Source organism: Neofelis nebulosa, chromosome 2 (genome assembly GCF_028018385.1).
Source record: "Neofelis nebulosa isolate mNeoNeb1 chromosome 2, mNeoNeb1.pri, whole genome shotgun sequence".
NCBI classification, from domain to species: Eukaryota; Metazoa; Chordata; class Mammalia; order Carnivora; family Felidae; genus Neofelis; species Neofelis nebulosa.
Genome location: NC_080783.1, coordinates 186965786 through 186982957, shown reverse-complemented (window position 1 = coordinate 186982957; position 17172 = coordinate 186965786). Strand labels below are relative to the sequence as shown.

Below are 17172 nucleotides of genomic sequence, written 5' to 3'. Positions count from 1 at the left end.
GAAGAAAATCTAGAATTCCACAATTTGCCCATCTGTAAAAATGCAGGAGTGGAGCAGGGTGACTTCTAAGGCCCTATGTCACTAACATTCCAGGACTCAGTGTTGGACCTAGATCATGAAAAACCTAGAAATTCAAACTTTATTCTAAAGGTAATGGGGAGTCTTCAAAAAAAGTTTTTTTAAATTGTTATTTATTTGGGGCGCCTGGGTGGCGCAGTCGGTTAAGCGTCCGACTTCAGCCAGGTCACGATCTCGTGGTCCGTGAGTTCGAGCCCCGCGTCAGGCTCTGGGCTGATGGCTCGGAGCCTGGAGCCTGTTTCCGATTCTCTGTTTCCCTCTCTCTCTGCCCCTCCCCCATTCATGCTCTGTCTCTCTCTGTCCCAAAAATAAATTTAAAAATAAATAAATAAATAAATAAATAAATAAATAAATAAATTGTTATTTATTTGAGAGAGAGAGAGAGAGAGAGTGTGTGAAAGTGTGCGTGTGAGTGGGTTAGAAGCAGAGAGAGAGAATCTTAAACAAGCTCCATGCCCAGTGCAGAGCCTGACATGGGGCCTGATCCCATGACCCTGGGATCAGGACTTGGGCCAAAATCAAGAGTCTGGCGCTTAACCAACTGAGCCACCCAGGCGCCCCTCAAAAACAGTTTTTGAACAGAACAGGGACATGATCAGAGATCTCCTTTAGGAAGACAACACTGGCGGGGAGGTGCCTCAGTGACTCAGTCAGTTGAGTGTCCGACTTTGGCTCAGGTCATGATCTCACTGTTCCTGAGTTCGAGCCCCACATCAGGCTCTGTGCTCACAGCTCAGAGCCTGGAGCCCACTTCAGATTCTGTGTCTCCCTCTCTTTCTGCCCCCAGTTTCACTCTGTCTCTCTCTCAAAAATAAACGTTAAAAAAAAAAGGAAGACAACACTGGCAACATGCCACCTCTGAAATGAGATACAGTAATGATGATGTCGACGACGATAAACAAATGAGAGCTAACACTCTACGTCCAAGTTCTATTCTAAGTGCTTTATGTCTATTAACTTAGTACTCCCAATAAATCTATGGGGTAGTTTAGTTTTTTTATTATTATTTTTTAATGTTTATTTATTTTTTGAGAGACAGAGACAGAGCATGAGTGGGGGAGGGGCAGAGAGAGAGAGGGAGACACAGAATCCACACACAAGCTCCAGGCTCTGAGCTGTCAACACAGAGCCCAATGTGGGGCTTGAACTCACGAACTGTGAGACCATGACCTGAGCCAAAGTTGGACGCTTAACCGACTGAGCCACCCAGCGCCCTGAGGTAGTTCAGTTTTTACCTCATTTGACAGTAAAAAAATCAGGCACAAAGACGTAAAGCCAATTCCCTAAGGAACTAGTAAGTGACAGACCCAGGATTCAGTCTGGCAGTCTGACTCCAAAGTTCAATTTCTAAATCCATAGAAGGAATGACAGAAAGGCAGATTTGGAAGAATAAGCCAAGCAGGCTCTGTGCTGTCAGCATGGAGCCCAACACGGGGCTTGAACTCAAGATCATGACTTGAGCTGAAATCAAGAGCTGGATGCTTAACTGACTGAGTGACTGAGCCACCCAGATGTCCCTCAGGTACAACGTTTTTTTTTTAAGTTTATTTACTTATTTTTGAGAGAGACAGACACAGTGTGAGTGGGGGAGGGACAGAGAGAGAGAGGGAGAGAGAGAATCTCAAGCAGGCTCTGCACTGTCAGCACAGAGCTGATGTAGGGCTTGAACTCACAAACCATGAGATCATGACCTGAGCTGAAACCAAGTCTGATGCTTCACTGACTGAGCCACCTAGGTGGCCACCCCCTACAACTTTTTAAACAGAGTTCATAACTGTTTTGTTTTTGTTAGATAGTATTCTATGCTATTACTAATTCAACCCAAACTTTTAGCCAGTTGTCTAAATCTTTCAAGATGTTTATATGTATTTGGTATTTTATCATTTTCATCTTCCTAAGTTTTTTGTGGATTCCACTCTGGGCTAACTGCTCCCTTTATGCTTCATGCATAGTTGTCATTTTTGGATCTGCCTTCAGTATCATGCTATGTATTCTTTTTGCTTTTTCAGAGTTGTATCTTTTGTATCTTGTATCTTTGGTTTATTCTTCATTTGGTGGAACACATCTAGAAAAAACACACTTGGGGCACCTGGGTGGCTCAGTCAGTTAAGGGTCTGACTTCGGCTCAGGTCATGATCTCACGGTTCGTGAATTCAAGCAGCGCATTGGGCCCTCTGCTGTCAGCACAGCCTTCTTGGGATCCTCTGTCACCCTCTCTATCCCTCCCCCACTCACTCTCTCTCTCTCAAAAATAAATAAACATTAAAAAATTTTTCTAGAAAAAAAAAGAAAAATCACATTTAACATTTTGCTTGGGTGTAGAATTCTAGGTTGAAATTAGTTTTCCTTCAGAATTTTGAAGGCATTGTTCTATTTTCTTCTAGTTTCCAATGTTGCTACTGATAAGTCCAAAGCCATTCTGGTTCCTGATTGGCTATATAGCACCTATTACTTTCTCTTTGTAACTTTATAGCATCCTTTGTCTCCAGTGTTTTGAAAACTCAAAATGACGTAGATTTTTACCCATTGTGCTGGGCACTTGGTAGGCCTTTTCATTCTGTAAATTTACCTCTCTGTGGGGCATTTTCCTATATTATTTCTTAAATAATTTCCTCCTCTGATGTCTGAACTCTCTCTGTCTCTTTTTTTTTTTTTAGAGAATTCATATTCAGATGTTAAACATCCTGAACTGGTCCTCTCATTTCCTTATCGTTTCTCTTCTATGTTCTATCTCTTTATCTTTTTGCTCTACTTTCTGGGAAATGTCAATTTTATCTTCTAATTCTTTTATTGGGGTTTTCCTTTTGTTATCATAGTTTTAATTTCTTAGAGTTCTTTTTTTGTTCTTTGAAATGACAGGTTGTTTGAAAGTATTTTTCTCTCCCTGCAATCCCTGTTTCTTCTAAGTTGCCTTTTTGTAACTGTTTGATTTGTGGATCTTTCATGATAGGCTTTCTTTAGATCTCTGGTAATCTTTGGTTATCTCTTCATCTTTAGGGGAGGATTGTAAAAAAGCTGACTGGAAGCTCTAAGCACATGAACGGAATTTGTCATCCATAATTTTCACTGCAGGGTGATTTGACTGGGCTGTTAGAAATCTCTGATGTAAATAAATTTAGTTTTTCTTCTTGGGGCTAGTCAGAATCTCCAGAGGAGATTCTTCCAAAACACCTGACCGATGCGTTAGGCCTGGTTGCCAGGGTTTGGGAGTCAAGTCCGGAAGTGGGCTTGGGGGAGAACAGATCTTAGTGGCCAATATCCCTATGGTCTCCAATTTTCCTGGTTTATTATGGTACTTCCTCCCTCAATCCTATTACTTCCATTAGTCCCTCTTCCTAAAGAGTAAAGGCTTAACCTTTAGCTATGTCCCTACATAGCTTCTCTCTCCAAAATGCTTTCCCCAACCTCTCACTGGCACCTATGAGAGGTATTTCAGCTTTCACTGAACTTGAGGTCTTCCCTTATCCTTCTCTCCTATTAGTTCCTGGACAGAGAAATCAACAGATGTCAGAGCTAGAATCAAGGCTTTAGAATCAGCTCTTTCAGGTTAATCCAGTCTTGTGGTTTTCAAAATTTGCTTTATACATCTGCTTCACATCCCCTAGGAAGGACAAGTGCCCCTTCCCCACTGTATTACAAACACCTGTGATTTTATCAGTTATAAATATTGAGTTTCTGCATAATACTTATTTATTTAAAATGTCTCTTTTTTGAGAGTGCGTGCATGAGTGGGGGTGGGCAGAGAGAGAGAGAGAGAGAGAGAGAATGAGCATCCCAAGCAGACTCCTTGCTGTCAGCCCAGAGCCCAGTATGGGGTTCAATCTCACCAACCGTGAGATCATGACCTGGACCAAAATCAAGAGTTGGACACGTAAGCGACTGAGCCACCCAGGTACTCCTGCATAAGATTTATTTTAACAAAAAATTCCCTTTCTAAAAAGTCTGAAAGCCATTGCTTTGGTAATACCCCTCCTCTCTTCCACCACCTGTGTTTGCATTATATACAGGAAAAACCTGAGGACCATACAAAGGAAGAATCTTACTAAATATATCATTTCAAGTCTTCTTACTGCAGTTCAGGCTGTTCATAAACCAAGATTTTAGAACACTTTAAAGTGTCTCAAAATGGGGGAAGATTCTCCATAACTTGTAACAAAGAAGCTCTCTTTTAAAAATGGTGCATGGCTTAAATGTCCACTCCTCCTAGTCCCCTGCCTTCTTCAGGGCTGCTCTGAGACACTGAGATAAGGGAAGATGACTATTACACATTGGTACAGTGTCATTCTAGTACTGCCAGAGGCTCACTACTGTGGCCATCCCATCAAGTAGCACATCAAAGCAAGGGAAGGCAGCCTCTCTCAGGACCACAATTGGAATAAGTATGAAAAAGTCGCCAGAAATGTTTTCAGAGACCATGTCTTTATTGAGCCAAAACCAACGACTCAAAGGGCCTAGGCACTATTCTTTCCTTTGCCTTTTCCCTCTTCTTCCCTTCCTCAAGCTGAGCCCTTTTCTAGGCTGCACTGGCCCCCAAAACCTCCCAGGGATACCAGGAGCCTTTTGCCTTAAGTGGGCACAAGTGGAAACATACCCTTCCTCCACAGTGACTGAGTTCATGAGAAGGCAATTGGTGATAGTTACTCTATCTCTTAGGACACAGGATGAACCAATGACTGAGTGCTTAATGGATGACTTCTCTCCAACTTGCGTATCTGGCCCAATGAGGCTGTCAACTCCAACCTGCAAAAGGCAAATATAAAACTCTGTCCATCCATCTCAACCAACTGCAAATCAACTCCTCAGATCCTTTGAGTTGGGGTCTAATGCAATCTTTCCCCAGAGACACCTCAGCCAAGGGGTAAGTATTTCTTAGGGCCACAAGGTCACATAATACCTCTGAGATCAACTCAAACAAACTTACACACAGGCATTTGTGTATATAAATGTGTTCTCTTGAAGAGAGTGCTCAAATCAGTGTAAGAAGAGGGACAGAGATGGAAGGCTCTTGTGTCTGAGTCCCGAGACCCATAATGGACCTTCCTTACAGAATTTGTATGGCTGAGGTCAGCACCTGTCCAGGTAGTCTTGAATGTCTGGGCTAGATGATGATATTTTAGAACCAGAACCCAGCTGGGGTTTTCCTGGGACTAATGAGTTTCAGGGCTTGAGAACCCCAATGCATCGTCTCAAGGACATACTTCATTCAGCACACACAGAGACTGTCCCCTACCTGCCCTGCCCAAGCTAGCACTTACCAGGTGTTTGCTGACAATGTGGGCTGATGAATGAACCAGTGATTCTTCTGGACAGAGAACTGATAGCAATTTGGGCACCTTGAGGAAAGAGGTTTGGTTACTAAAGACAGACCAGAAAATACCTGAGAACACCTTAGGTAGAACTCAACAGCCAGTTAGAGATGTAGGGAGTTTTTAGCCACAGCTTTCCTGTTTGGGTGAGGCAGAGCAGGAGGCTGCTTCATTTCCCCTAGGACAAGGATTGCTTATGCAGCAAATTTCAGATGGTCTTATCCTTAGTTTCCTAGCTGAGAATCTCCTCCTTAAAAGTAATGGCATGTCCCTCAACTGGGAGGTGCAAAGACAAGCCTTCAAGAAGCACTTGGGAGAGGCCTACTGAGAGCAAGGAGGATTCTGAGTCCTGACCATAGTCATCCCAGGTTCCTGCTCCCCTCCTAGACCAGTGTGGCCATGCATAAAGTGAGAGTTAATATTAGACAATTCCATAATCAGGATAGTTCCTGAGAAGGCATCTATGGCCTTCACCAGCCAAAATAAAATGTTGAAGGTGTTCACACTATTCTCTCTTCAATATGAGAAAACTGAGAAGGCTACAAATATGAATTTTAACTATGGACCTGTTAGGAACGTGCAAGTAGTGTGCCTATCTGTCATTCTCCGGCATGAGCAGAATGCTGGTCAGAGCACTATGTGTGGTGGCCACAGTGGCTGAAGGACACCTTGCCAGGACTGGCTACACCGGCAATGTGAAGGCTAATACCTCAGCCCCTATCCCTGGGATCTCCTTCTTCTATTATACTTCAACCAAGGCTGTTCAGACCTGTCTACTGCACAGCTCCTGTTGGTACTTCATAGGACACTTCCCTAGTCTCAGGCTATCCATGGACCTGCTTTCAGACTAGCTTGACAGAATCTAGTCATAGAACTGAAGAATGAGAACTAAAAGTCAAATTAAGGAAGGTTTCTAATAGCTCTGATTCTAAGTGGGGGCCGACTTTACTGAGGACTGCCCTGGGTAAACATGGGACTAGGTATGATTTCTCATAAACTCTCTGGCTTGGATTCTCCTGGATCTACAACCAATCCAGGGTGAAGCCAGTTTGAGGCCTGGGGCTGGGACTATACACATTATATAGTGTGGGTCCTGAAGATTCCTGAGCCAAGTTTTCTTTAGGGACTAAATTCTTTTTTTTTTTTTTTTTTTTTTTTTTTTTTTTTTTAAATTTTTAACATTTATTCATTTTTGAGAGTGAGAGAGACAGAGCATGAGTGGGGGAGGGGCAGAGAGAGAGGGAGACACAGAATCCGAAGCAGGCTCCAGGCTCCGAGCTGTCAGCACAGGGCCTCACGCGGGGCTTGAACTCACGGACTGCAAGATCATGACCAGAGCTGAAGTTGTACGCTCAACTGACTGAGCCACCCAGGCACCCCATAGGGACTAAATTCTAATCCCAATTTTCAACAATATCTTTTATCATCCTACTTGACACGCCCCCCTCCCCCCCCCCCCCCCCGCCCCCGCCAGCTTATACCTGCACTGATAGTTTTCACAGAGTTCTACCAGAAACTGCATCAACAGCTAATCTTTTCATCATCTTATCTCCGTTGTCCTTGAATGCCACCCCAGTATAGTTCCCTCAGTCATCTATCTTTTCTTCTCATCTCAACCCTTTCCTTTTCATGGTCTCATCATCCCTCCCTCCTAAAACCTTCTTCCTGTACCTGTATACAACAAAGAGTCTCCCACCCCCCACCCCCATCTTCGGTCTCTTCATTGTTTCATTACTCCACCCCTTGCTTTAACCTTTTAAAGCAATGCTTCCTCTGCAACAGAAGCTGCTCATTCTCCATATATCACAAACTTCAGGGTTAAAAGGAGGAGTTAGTTCTCTAATGCTGTTTCCAGACACTTCCCTCTCATAGACATTCCTTCTCTGAGGCTCTACCATCTGACTACTCGATACTCTATTCTTTTACCTTCTTAGGAACATCTCCTCTCTGTGCCTATGTTTACTTCATCACAGTACTGATTACACCGTATTTATCTGCTTGTTTATGAAGTACTGCAGATATCCCATGCCTAGCAGAACAAAAGAAAACTTCTGAACCCAGAGGCCAAAGTTAGCCTTTCTGAGAATCTCAGCCCTTCTTTGGAACCAGAGGCTCTACCGCTATGGACTAGGCTCTCTGCTTCCCCTTTTGCTGTAACTGGGTACCCCAATGCTATCCCCTGACATGTCAGGTCTTGCTCAACCTTGGGAATGAGAGGGATTCTGAACAAGTCACTGGGACTAATGAAGAAGTGAGGCACCCACGATTTCTATTCTTTTTTTTTTTTTTTAATTTTTTTTAATGTTTATTTATTTTTGAGAGAGAGAGAGAGAGAGAGAAAGAGAGAGTCAGAGTGGGAGCTGGGGAAGGATCAGAGAGAGGGAGACACAGAACCTGAAGCAGGCTCCAGGCTCTGAGCTGTCTGCACAGAGCCCGACATGGGGCTTGAACCCATGAACCATGAGATCATGACCTGAGCTGAAGTCGAGACACTTAACCAACTGAGCCACCCAGGTGCCCCCCATGATTTCTATTCTAAACCCATCCTCTTACCTGTCTGTTTGCTTCCATGTAGAGTCCCAGAGTGCTTACTCGAGAGCAGAGCCCCTCTTTCATGATGTGGACATAGCAGCGCACCTGTGATTTGGACAAGTCTTCCCACCTGTCTCCTCGACAGACATTCCAGCAGGCATCATAGGGAGCAAAGGTCAGTGTATTGTCTTCTTTTATAAAGCTGTAAATATCTTCAGAATAAACAGAGAAAATAGAGGCTCAAGTTATGTTTTCAAAGAGATACAACTCACATCTCTCTCCCTGGAACTCAGTCATGCAGCATGGACCCTGAAGTCCCACTACAACCTGAAAGACTAAGTGAAATTAAAAGAGGCAACATGCTTTCCTGAACATCTGAAAACCCTTAAAAAGGATTACAAAAATCCTTAAAAAGAGATCCTAAAATGGGAATGCAAGTTGGTGCAGCCACTCTGGAAAACAGTATGGAGGTTCCTCAAAAAACTAAAAATAGAACTACCCTACGACCCAGCAATTGTACTACTAGGCATTTATCCACGGGATACGGGTGTGCTGTTTCGAAGGGACACATGCACCCCCATGTTTATAGCAGCACTATCAACAATAGCCAAAGTATGGAAAAAGCCCAAATGTCTACTGATGGATGAATGGATAAAGAGAATGTGGTATATATCTACAATGGCGTATTACTCGGCAATCAAAAAGAATGAAATCTTGCCATTTGCAACTACGTGGATGGAACTGAAGGGTATTATGCTAAGTGAAATTAGTCAGTCAGAGAAAGATGAAAATCATATGACTTCACTCATAGGAGGACTTTAAGAGACAAAACGGATGAACATAAAGGAAGGGAAATGAGAATAATGTAAAAACAGGGAGGGGGACAAAGCAGAAGAGACTCATAAATATGGAGAACAAACTGAGGGTTACTGGCGGGGTTGTGGGAGGGGGGATGGGCTAAATGGGTAAGGGGCACTAAGGAATCTACTCCTGAAATCATTGTTGCACTATATGCTAACTAATTTGGATGTAAATTAAAACAAAACAAAACAAAACAAAACAAAACAAAACAAAACAGAGGTCCTAAAAGCAAGTTTGACCAATAATCAAGTACTACTAGGGAAAATACAATAGAGGGCTCTTGTAAATCATGACATAACATAAGCAAGGGTCCAGGCTTTAGTGACCAGCCATATTGGCTTTGTGCTGCTAGCCTCTATTACCATATCTAGTAGTTGTGCTATGACAGAAATAGCACAAGACTTGGAACCTGAGTTATTTGGGCCCCAGTTTTTCAGCTCATAAAACAACCAAGTAAGATCTTTTATTTTATGATAAGAAAACTGGGGCTCATCTCAGGTCACAGAGCTAATAAGAGGGAGAGTCAGATTTCAAATCCAGATTTCAAATCCAAGTCCTGATATCTTAACCATCGTGCTATATTGTCTCCATTTATTCATTTGATAAATTTGTTTTTGGAACTCTTACTATGAGCCCAGGACTGGCCAGGGACTAGGCAGGGATATGACAGCAAACAAGACAGACCTTGCCCCTACATCCTGGAAAGGAGACAGCCTGGTTGGCCTCTTGTTGAACTGTAATTGTATACTCCTTCATCTTTCTTTCTTTGACAGAAGAGACTGAGTTTAGTCAGGAGTAGGGCTGCCCAGAGCCTAGAGAACAGACGAACTAAGAAGTGGGGGGCAGAGTTTACTCAAAACAGTCTAGTGAGGAACATAGTCAAACCAGAGCTATGAACCAGAGAACGGACTTGAGGCATGATTAGCCTGTCCCTGAAGAGCATAAGCGGCAGAGTCTGATTGAGCAAGCCTACCCAGACCTTAGGGTAGGGTGTCAGCTACCCTGTCTTCCTTGGTGGTTAGACAAGAAACTGTTGCCTTGAGACAGGCATCCTGCCCAGTTATTCTTTCCAAAGGTGCTGCTACCCCTACCTTACCACACCAACCCAAACACTGACCTAAGGATTTCAGCTCCTTTTTCTTTAGATCCTCTTCTTTTTCTTCTTGTCCTTGCTGTGAGGAAGCTGAGGAGAACTGTTTTCTTATTAGGTATGGAATCAGTTCACTCCGGATGGAAGTGATTGATCTAGGAAGAAAAAGGGGTCCAATATGAGAAATCTGACTGTCTGGATCCTATGGGATCAGAAACTCTGTGTATGCTAGTAAAAGCCAAATTCCTTCCTGTCATGCCACCATGGGACTGACAGAGATCAAAAGTGACCTGGATTTGGTAGTTCTGGAGAAGCAGAAGATCTAAGTTCTCTATCAGCTTCAGGCTGGAGGGGGGGGAGGGTAGTATTCTAAATCTAAGAATCCCTTCCCTGATTTACTCAGAAAATAGTCTTTTACAAAGTCCTATCTACCTGGTGTGTGTGCACATGTGTTTGTGTATGTGCATGTATTTTAACATAGGGCCTTGACTCTTAATTGGCAATAACCCTTGAGAAGGAAGAATGCTCTTGTCTTTTGAAAAAAGTTGTTTAAAAAACATTAAAAAACTTTCTCCATAAAGGCCTTGCATGTCTTCTGTTAATCCTAAATATCTTATATTTTTGGTTCATATTATAAACGGTGACTTTTAAACAGTTATTTTCTTCTTCTTGTTGGTTTTAGAAATTTGATTTATTCTGTATTTTAATCTTATAGCCAATTGCTTCACTAACAATCTTACTAATTCTAATAATTTATCTGTAGATTCTGACAATCATACCAACTATGAGAACAACACTTTTTTTCTTCCTTTCTAATCTGTAGATCTTTCATTTATTTTTCATGGTCTTACTATATTAGCTAAAATCTCCAATACAATGCTGACTGGAAGCACTGATCGTAGTAATCTTTACTTGTTCTTGATTTTAAAGGAAATTCTAGTATTTTATCATGTAGACTGATGATTTTTTTTTCATTATCAAAGCTACCATTTATTGATTGTCTTCTGCATGTAGATGTTGGGTTTCATGCTTTATAGCCAACAGTCCACACATGTCATAGGTTTTCTGCACATACCTTTTATGTACATAGGTTAAGGAAGTTCTCTTTTATTTCTAACTAGCTAAAAGCTTTCATCAATGACTGGGAATTGAATTTTATTTAAAAAATTTGTTTTATGTCTATGGAGCTCAACATACTTTTTCCCTTTTAATCTGTTATGATGATGAGTTTTTAATTTTTCATTTTATTTTAGAAAGAGAGCATGTGAGCAGGGAAGACAGGCAGAGAGAGAATTTTTTTTTAAAGTTTACTTATTTATTTTGAGAAAACAGGGCTCCATCCCATTACCCTGGGATCATGACCTGAGATGAAATCAACAGTCGGCCACTCAACTGCCCAAGCGCCCCATCGTGATGAGTTTTTAAAAAAACTTTTCTAATATCAACAGGTGTATTATTCAAAGACAATATATATATGATTTCTGCTCTATACTCCCTTAGAGTAGAGGAATTACAGGTGATTCTTTCATTATTTGTGCAAATTATGAAATTTTACATTTTTAGGACATTCCTAAATTTCTTGCCTCTCATTTTTTTCTCAGCTTCTATGGTACTACTCTCCTGGTTGGATTCAGACTCTGCAAATTTAAAATTCACTCTAGGGGCGCCTGGGTGGCTTGGTTGGTTAAGCGTCCGACTTCGGCTCAGGTCATGATCTCACGGTCTGTGAGTTTGAGCCCCACGTCGGGCTTTGTGCTGACAGCTCAGAGCCTGGAGCCTGTTTCAGATTCTGTGTCTCCCTCTCTCTCTGCCTCTCCCCTGTTCATGCTCTGTCTCTCTCTGTCTCAAAAATAAATAAACGTTTAAAAAAATTTTTTTAAATAAAAAATAAAAAAAAATAAAATTCACTTTAATGACTAGGTACTTCCCATGCAGATTTCATCTTCCCATCTACTTAACAGTAGGCTTCCTCAGGACACCTGGGTGGCTCAGCTGGTTGAGTGTCTGACTTCGGCTCAGGTCATGATCTCAGTTCGTGGGTTTAAGCCCCGCATCAGGCTCTGTGCTGACAGCTCAGAGCTTGGAGCCTGCTTCAGATTCTGTGTCTCCCCTCTCTCTGCCTCTCCCCTGCTCACCCTCTGTGTCTCTTTCTCTCAAAAATAAATAAACATTAAAAATTAAAAAAAAAAAAAGAGTAGGTTTCCTTATGACAGTTGTACTTATTCACCAATGGCTATCAAGGAATTCCTCCAACAAAGTTAACTTCAATTTACTTTCATGTAATCAGATCAGTCGAGGACAGCACTTACGGAAAATCAGATCACAGATCAATGTGTAGAAGAACTTTCAGAATGCCAAAAAAATTCCAGCACTATTTTTATACATTTTTATAAGCAGTAAGCAATCTTGGCCAAGAGCTTTGAAGCTCTCCTTTATTTGGCCTTCCTGGGTCGCAGGAGACATGGTGATTCCTAGAGGGTACTGAGACAGAATGTTGGGTCTAAATGACCAGTAATCTGGAACAGGGAAGAAGGGACCTGATCCTTAGTACAATAAGTATGCTTTTGATTTATACTTAGCAAAGGAATTAAAAGCACAGAAGGGTAAGAGACCAGCACATGATTTTTAGTTTTCTCTCTCATGCTGTAAACTTGTCAGAATTTGAAATCACTAATTTATTTAGGATTTAACAAGCATCTATTAATATGCCATTTACTGCACTAGGCCTTGGAAATATACTGTTTCTGACTTCAAAGAATTCATAATCCAGTGGACAGCAGCCTGATCATGGATTTAAAAGGAACAGTGTAGAGGGAGATGAGGTTGATCAGGTAGGCAAGGACGCCAAATCATGGAAGCCTTTTGTGGCAGTCTCTAGTCTGGACTGAGAAGCTACTGGTGATTTTTAAGCAAGAAAGTGACATAATCAGTTTTATTTCTTAGTAAGATAATTCTGGTAGCAGTGGAAATAGGCCTGATATAAGGAGACTGAAGAGAGGGAGACTCTGAAAGATGAAAATGTGGTTTTAATGTATAAGCAGCCCAATAAACTGCTGCTGCATACTTCACGCCCTTCCCCCACTCCCATTCAAAGAAGCTCTGCAGGCTGACATGGGACCACACAGATGGAGTACAGATAGGAAGGCAAGACAGAGGCAGAGGCTGAGGAGGGTAAGCAAAATTATGAACCCTGGAGCTACACAGTTCATGGTTTTTGTCATTTTTAAAGGATCAAGTCAGACATCTTTGAAAAATTCTGTGTAAGCTGGAAGCTCTTGTATTGAATTTCAATGTGATTTTTCTCCTGATCCTTTGATGGAGATTAAAAATTTCCATATGAATACAAAGAATGAAACAACACTTACTCTTAGCTCTTTTTCTCCCTCTTTAATGCACCAAACCAGTGTGGGTAGCAAATGTTCCTTGGCCCCCTCTGGTGGAAAACAAGTCAGTTCCCTTTGAAGAAATGACAAAGCATGGACAGCTGGGGGATTTCAGAGCCATGATATTTACATTATGGGCCAAACAGAACCGTCATGGCAAGAAGCAAGTAAACAAGCCTTGGCACACAGCCCCTTAGGGCAGAGCCCTTTACGGAGATCAGACAGTGATTTAAAGAGAGGACATGAAGCAGTCCTGCCAGGTCCCACCTGCCTCTGCTGGCGCTCAGCATCAGGTCAATCCCCATAATGCAGTTAGCTCAGCAGCATTACAGAGGACAAAATTACTCTTCCTGCTTCCTACTCAAAGTAGAGGCAGCTCAATGCTATGCCAAGAACTGGGATAGGCCACTGTGAACCTTTGTGAACATCCTGCCCTTGGGGCTGAAGATAAGCGGCTGGATCTACTGCCCTGGGCATGGGCAACCTCACATTTCCCATTTCCTCTTATACACAGCCTTCCTAGAAGGACGCCTCATCTCATGAATTATAAGCTTCCAAGAAATAAGAAATCACAAAGGAGAACAACAGATTCTGACTAGCTATAAGCAAACAACTCTACCAAATTAAGAAGACAAAAAATAGTTGCTACAAATAGGACAAAAGATTAATATCCTTAACAGATAGATAGAAGGGTTCAAAAATACTTTTAAAGAGATAAAAATTAAAACAAGATGCAATTTCTCTCTGAATCAAATCAGCAGATTTAAAATAATTCTCATTACTGATAAGGGTGCTTTGAGACAGTTACTTTCATACAAGGGGAGTCAGAGTATAAACTGGTAAAATATTTTCTGAAAAGTGGCAATACATAGAAAAAGTACTGAAGATAATGAGGGAGTGTGGAGCAAGCTGAGGGCAAAGTACAGGCTAACAGCACCCAGGTGGGATATATGTGATACTCCTTGGACACTCCTGGCTACCCAAGAACAAAGGAAAGGGGTTTAAGTGCTTACCATGGCGATATGGGAAACTACGGCACATGAAAAATTAAATTCCCTTACTCCCTATAGCCCACTGACAAGTCCTTGAAACCGGCAGAGTGACCTCCCTCTAGGAGCTCAGCTGCCTCAATGATGACACTTTGCTAGGGGCAAAAGAGAATCTTGGCTTAGTGTTATCCTGACCCCCCAGGAACCTTTGAGTCTACCTTAACATATAAAAATTCCTTTGGAAACTTCCTTTATCTCAGCTGCCCCAAGATATATGCTGGCAATCATACTCCAAACTTATGGCCCCGTGATATACATCTGAAGGGTCTCATGAGGTTCTACCAAATGGTAATAAATGGCATTTTCCTAACAACACCTAATTTCTCAAGGTCCTGGAAACCTTGCTTCCAAAATACCTTAGAGACTCACTCTACCCCTAACCCCCTCCCAACCTGAGGGTATATACTCAGTTACCTGTCACGACCCCAGTGCAGCATTTCCTGCCACGGGTCCTGTCCTTTCATAAAATCACCTTTTTGCACCAAAGACATCTTCAAGAATTCTTTCTTGGCTATTGGCTCCAGACCAACCCACCATCACCCCCAAAACTTCATTCATATTATTTCACCCTGTAGTTCTATGTCTATAAATCTATCCAAGGAAAACACATTATGCTCAATAAATATTTGCTGAATAAATGAATAATAATCTAATATCATATAGGCAAAACTGTAAGAATGTTTTAATGAAAGGAAAATGCTCATGAATAATACTGAATAAAGAAAAAACAAGATATTTTTACAGCATGATTTCAAGTATGTATATGTATATATAAAAATAAACAAAATAATGGAAAGAAATACACTAAAATGTTGTCAGTTATTACACAGTAGTAAAATTATGGGTAATATTTTCTTTTTATATTTTTTGAATTTTCCAAATTCCACAGTCATAGGCCATTCCTTATGTCTTCTTCCCTTACTTTCTGTGCTATCACTCTCTTGATCTGTTCCTATTTCTCTCGGTTTCTCCTAAAATATTTGGTGTTTCTCGGTATTTTTCTTTTTGCCCTCTGATTGTTCTCATGCTATTCGTCTCCCTGAGGCAGATTATCGCTTACTGGCTTCTTTGCTGCTCATTCCTAAATGTGAACCCATAGCCAAGACCTCCCTCCTTTACTTTAGTCCCACATTTCCAGCTGTCTGATAGACCATGCCATTTAGATGACCCACAGATAACTTAAACTCAATGTCTAAAACTGCACCCATCATCATCCCAAACCTCCCTCACCAACACTGCTTATCTTGCTCAGTGACATGAAGCTTCATTTAGCCACCCAAGCTAGAGGTCTAGTAATTACCAGACTTTTCCTTCTTCCTTCTTCACATAACCATTCACCAAACATTGCTGATTTTTATGCCCTAAATCTCTTTCAATAACTGTCAACTCCTCTCCATCTTACTGCCACCACCTAACCTAAGCCACTGTTATTCACTTGGATTCCTTCAATGCTTTTAATTGGTCTTACTCCCTCCGGTCTTACCTTTTGAACTCTGTCCTTCATATTGTAGACAGAATACTCTCTCTAAAATATAATCTGATCATGTCTCTTCTTCCTTCTATCCACCCCTGGATACTGTGGTTTTTACTAAAGTACAGATCTGATCTTATCTCCTTAGGGTGTGGTCAGTTTGTGAAAATTTATTGAGCCTTAAGATCGGTCTCAAATCTCTCTTCTTGGAAGCCTTTCATAACACTTGTAGGCTTCTATACTCTCACAGCAAAGACAATTATATAACGTTTTTAAATCCATATCATTAAAAAATTTTTTAAAGTTTTTTTTGAGAGAAAGAGTGCGTGCAAGTGGGGAGCAAGGGGGCAGAGAGAGAGAATCCCAAGCAGGCTCCGCACTGTCAGCACAGTGCCCAATGTGGGGCTCAAAATCACGAACCGTGAGATCATGACCTGAGCTGAGATCAAGAGTCAGATGCTTAACCAACTGAGCCACCCAGGCGCCCCAAATCCCTATCACTTTGGAGTGTTATGCTAAGAAATTAATATATATCATCTCAAATTCTTACAGCAATTCTCATGGTAGGTACTATTGTTCTTATTTTTATAAGTGAGATAATCAGGGCTTAGAAAGACTAAGATCTTTTTTAAAGTTAATACAGCTTTTATAGTTGGCAGAGCCGAAACTTACTCCATATCTATCCCAAAGCCCATGACTCTTTCCACTATACTATATTAACTAGTACTGTTTCCTGCAACCATAGTACTTTCCACAGGATTTATAATTTTTTGCTTATTGTCTTTACAAATAGTAAGTGCTAAATAAATATTTATTTGAATAAATATTTCTGAATGAATGTGTAAACAACTGAGTGTCAATCCCCTAGGCTAGAGAGCTGGGAATAATTTCTTCTTCTAATTTTTGGATATAGAAAGTAGAGCTTTCCTGATTTGGAATTGTAATAAACTCTAAATATGTTTCTCTATTACTAATATTACTACCAGTAAAAATCCAACATTTGAGGGGCACCTGAGTGGCTCAGTTGGTTAAGTGTCCAACTTTGGCTCAGGTCATGATCTCACAGTTCATGGGCTCCACATTGGGCTCTGTGCTGACAGCTTGGAGCCTGGAGCCTGCTTTGGATTCAGTGTCTCCCTCTCTCTCCCCCTCCCCTACTCACACTCTCTCAAAAATGAATAAATGTTAAAAAAAAAATTAAAAAATCCAACATTTGAAAAAATACATAATTATTAGTTCTGGTGAAGTCTGATATTTTTAGCATTTTTGCCTTGATTTCTGATTGGGTCCTCCTTGTGGCTACAAGCTTCCAGGGAAGGCCTAAAAATGATGTCCATGGCAAAGGGAAATATTTAGCTACTTTTGCATTTTGTTTTTGTAAGCAAATCAAAAGAGACTTAAA

The 17172-nt window shown here is 41.3% G+C and overlaps 1 protein-coding gene across 4 annotated transcripts in view; it reads right to left on the bottom strand.

Moving 5' to 3' along the window:
- The window catches only part of EIF2B3 (eukaryotic translation initiation factor 2B subunit gamma), a 120525-nt gene that overhangs the window by 14572 nt on the left and 88781 nt on the right, over positions 1–17172 (bottom strand). For all 4 annotated transcript variants that reach the window (XM_058717631.1, XM_058717634.1, XM_058717632.1 and 1 more), the window contains 4 exons: positions 9895–10022; positions 7938–8128; positions 5334–5411; positions 4670–4818 (listed from right to left, as the gene is read on the bottom strand). In XM_058717631.1, coding sequence (XP_058573614.1) covers positions 4670–4818; positions 5334–5411; positions 7938–8128; positions 9895–10022 — 546 coding nt within the window. The remainder of the gene's footprint in view (positions 1–4669; positions 4819–5333; positions 5412–7937; positions 8129–9894; positions 10023–17172) is intronic.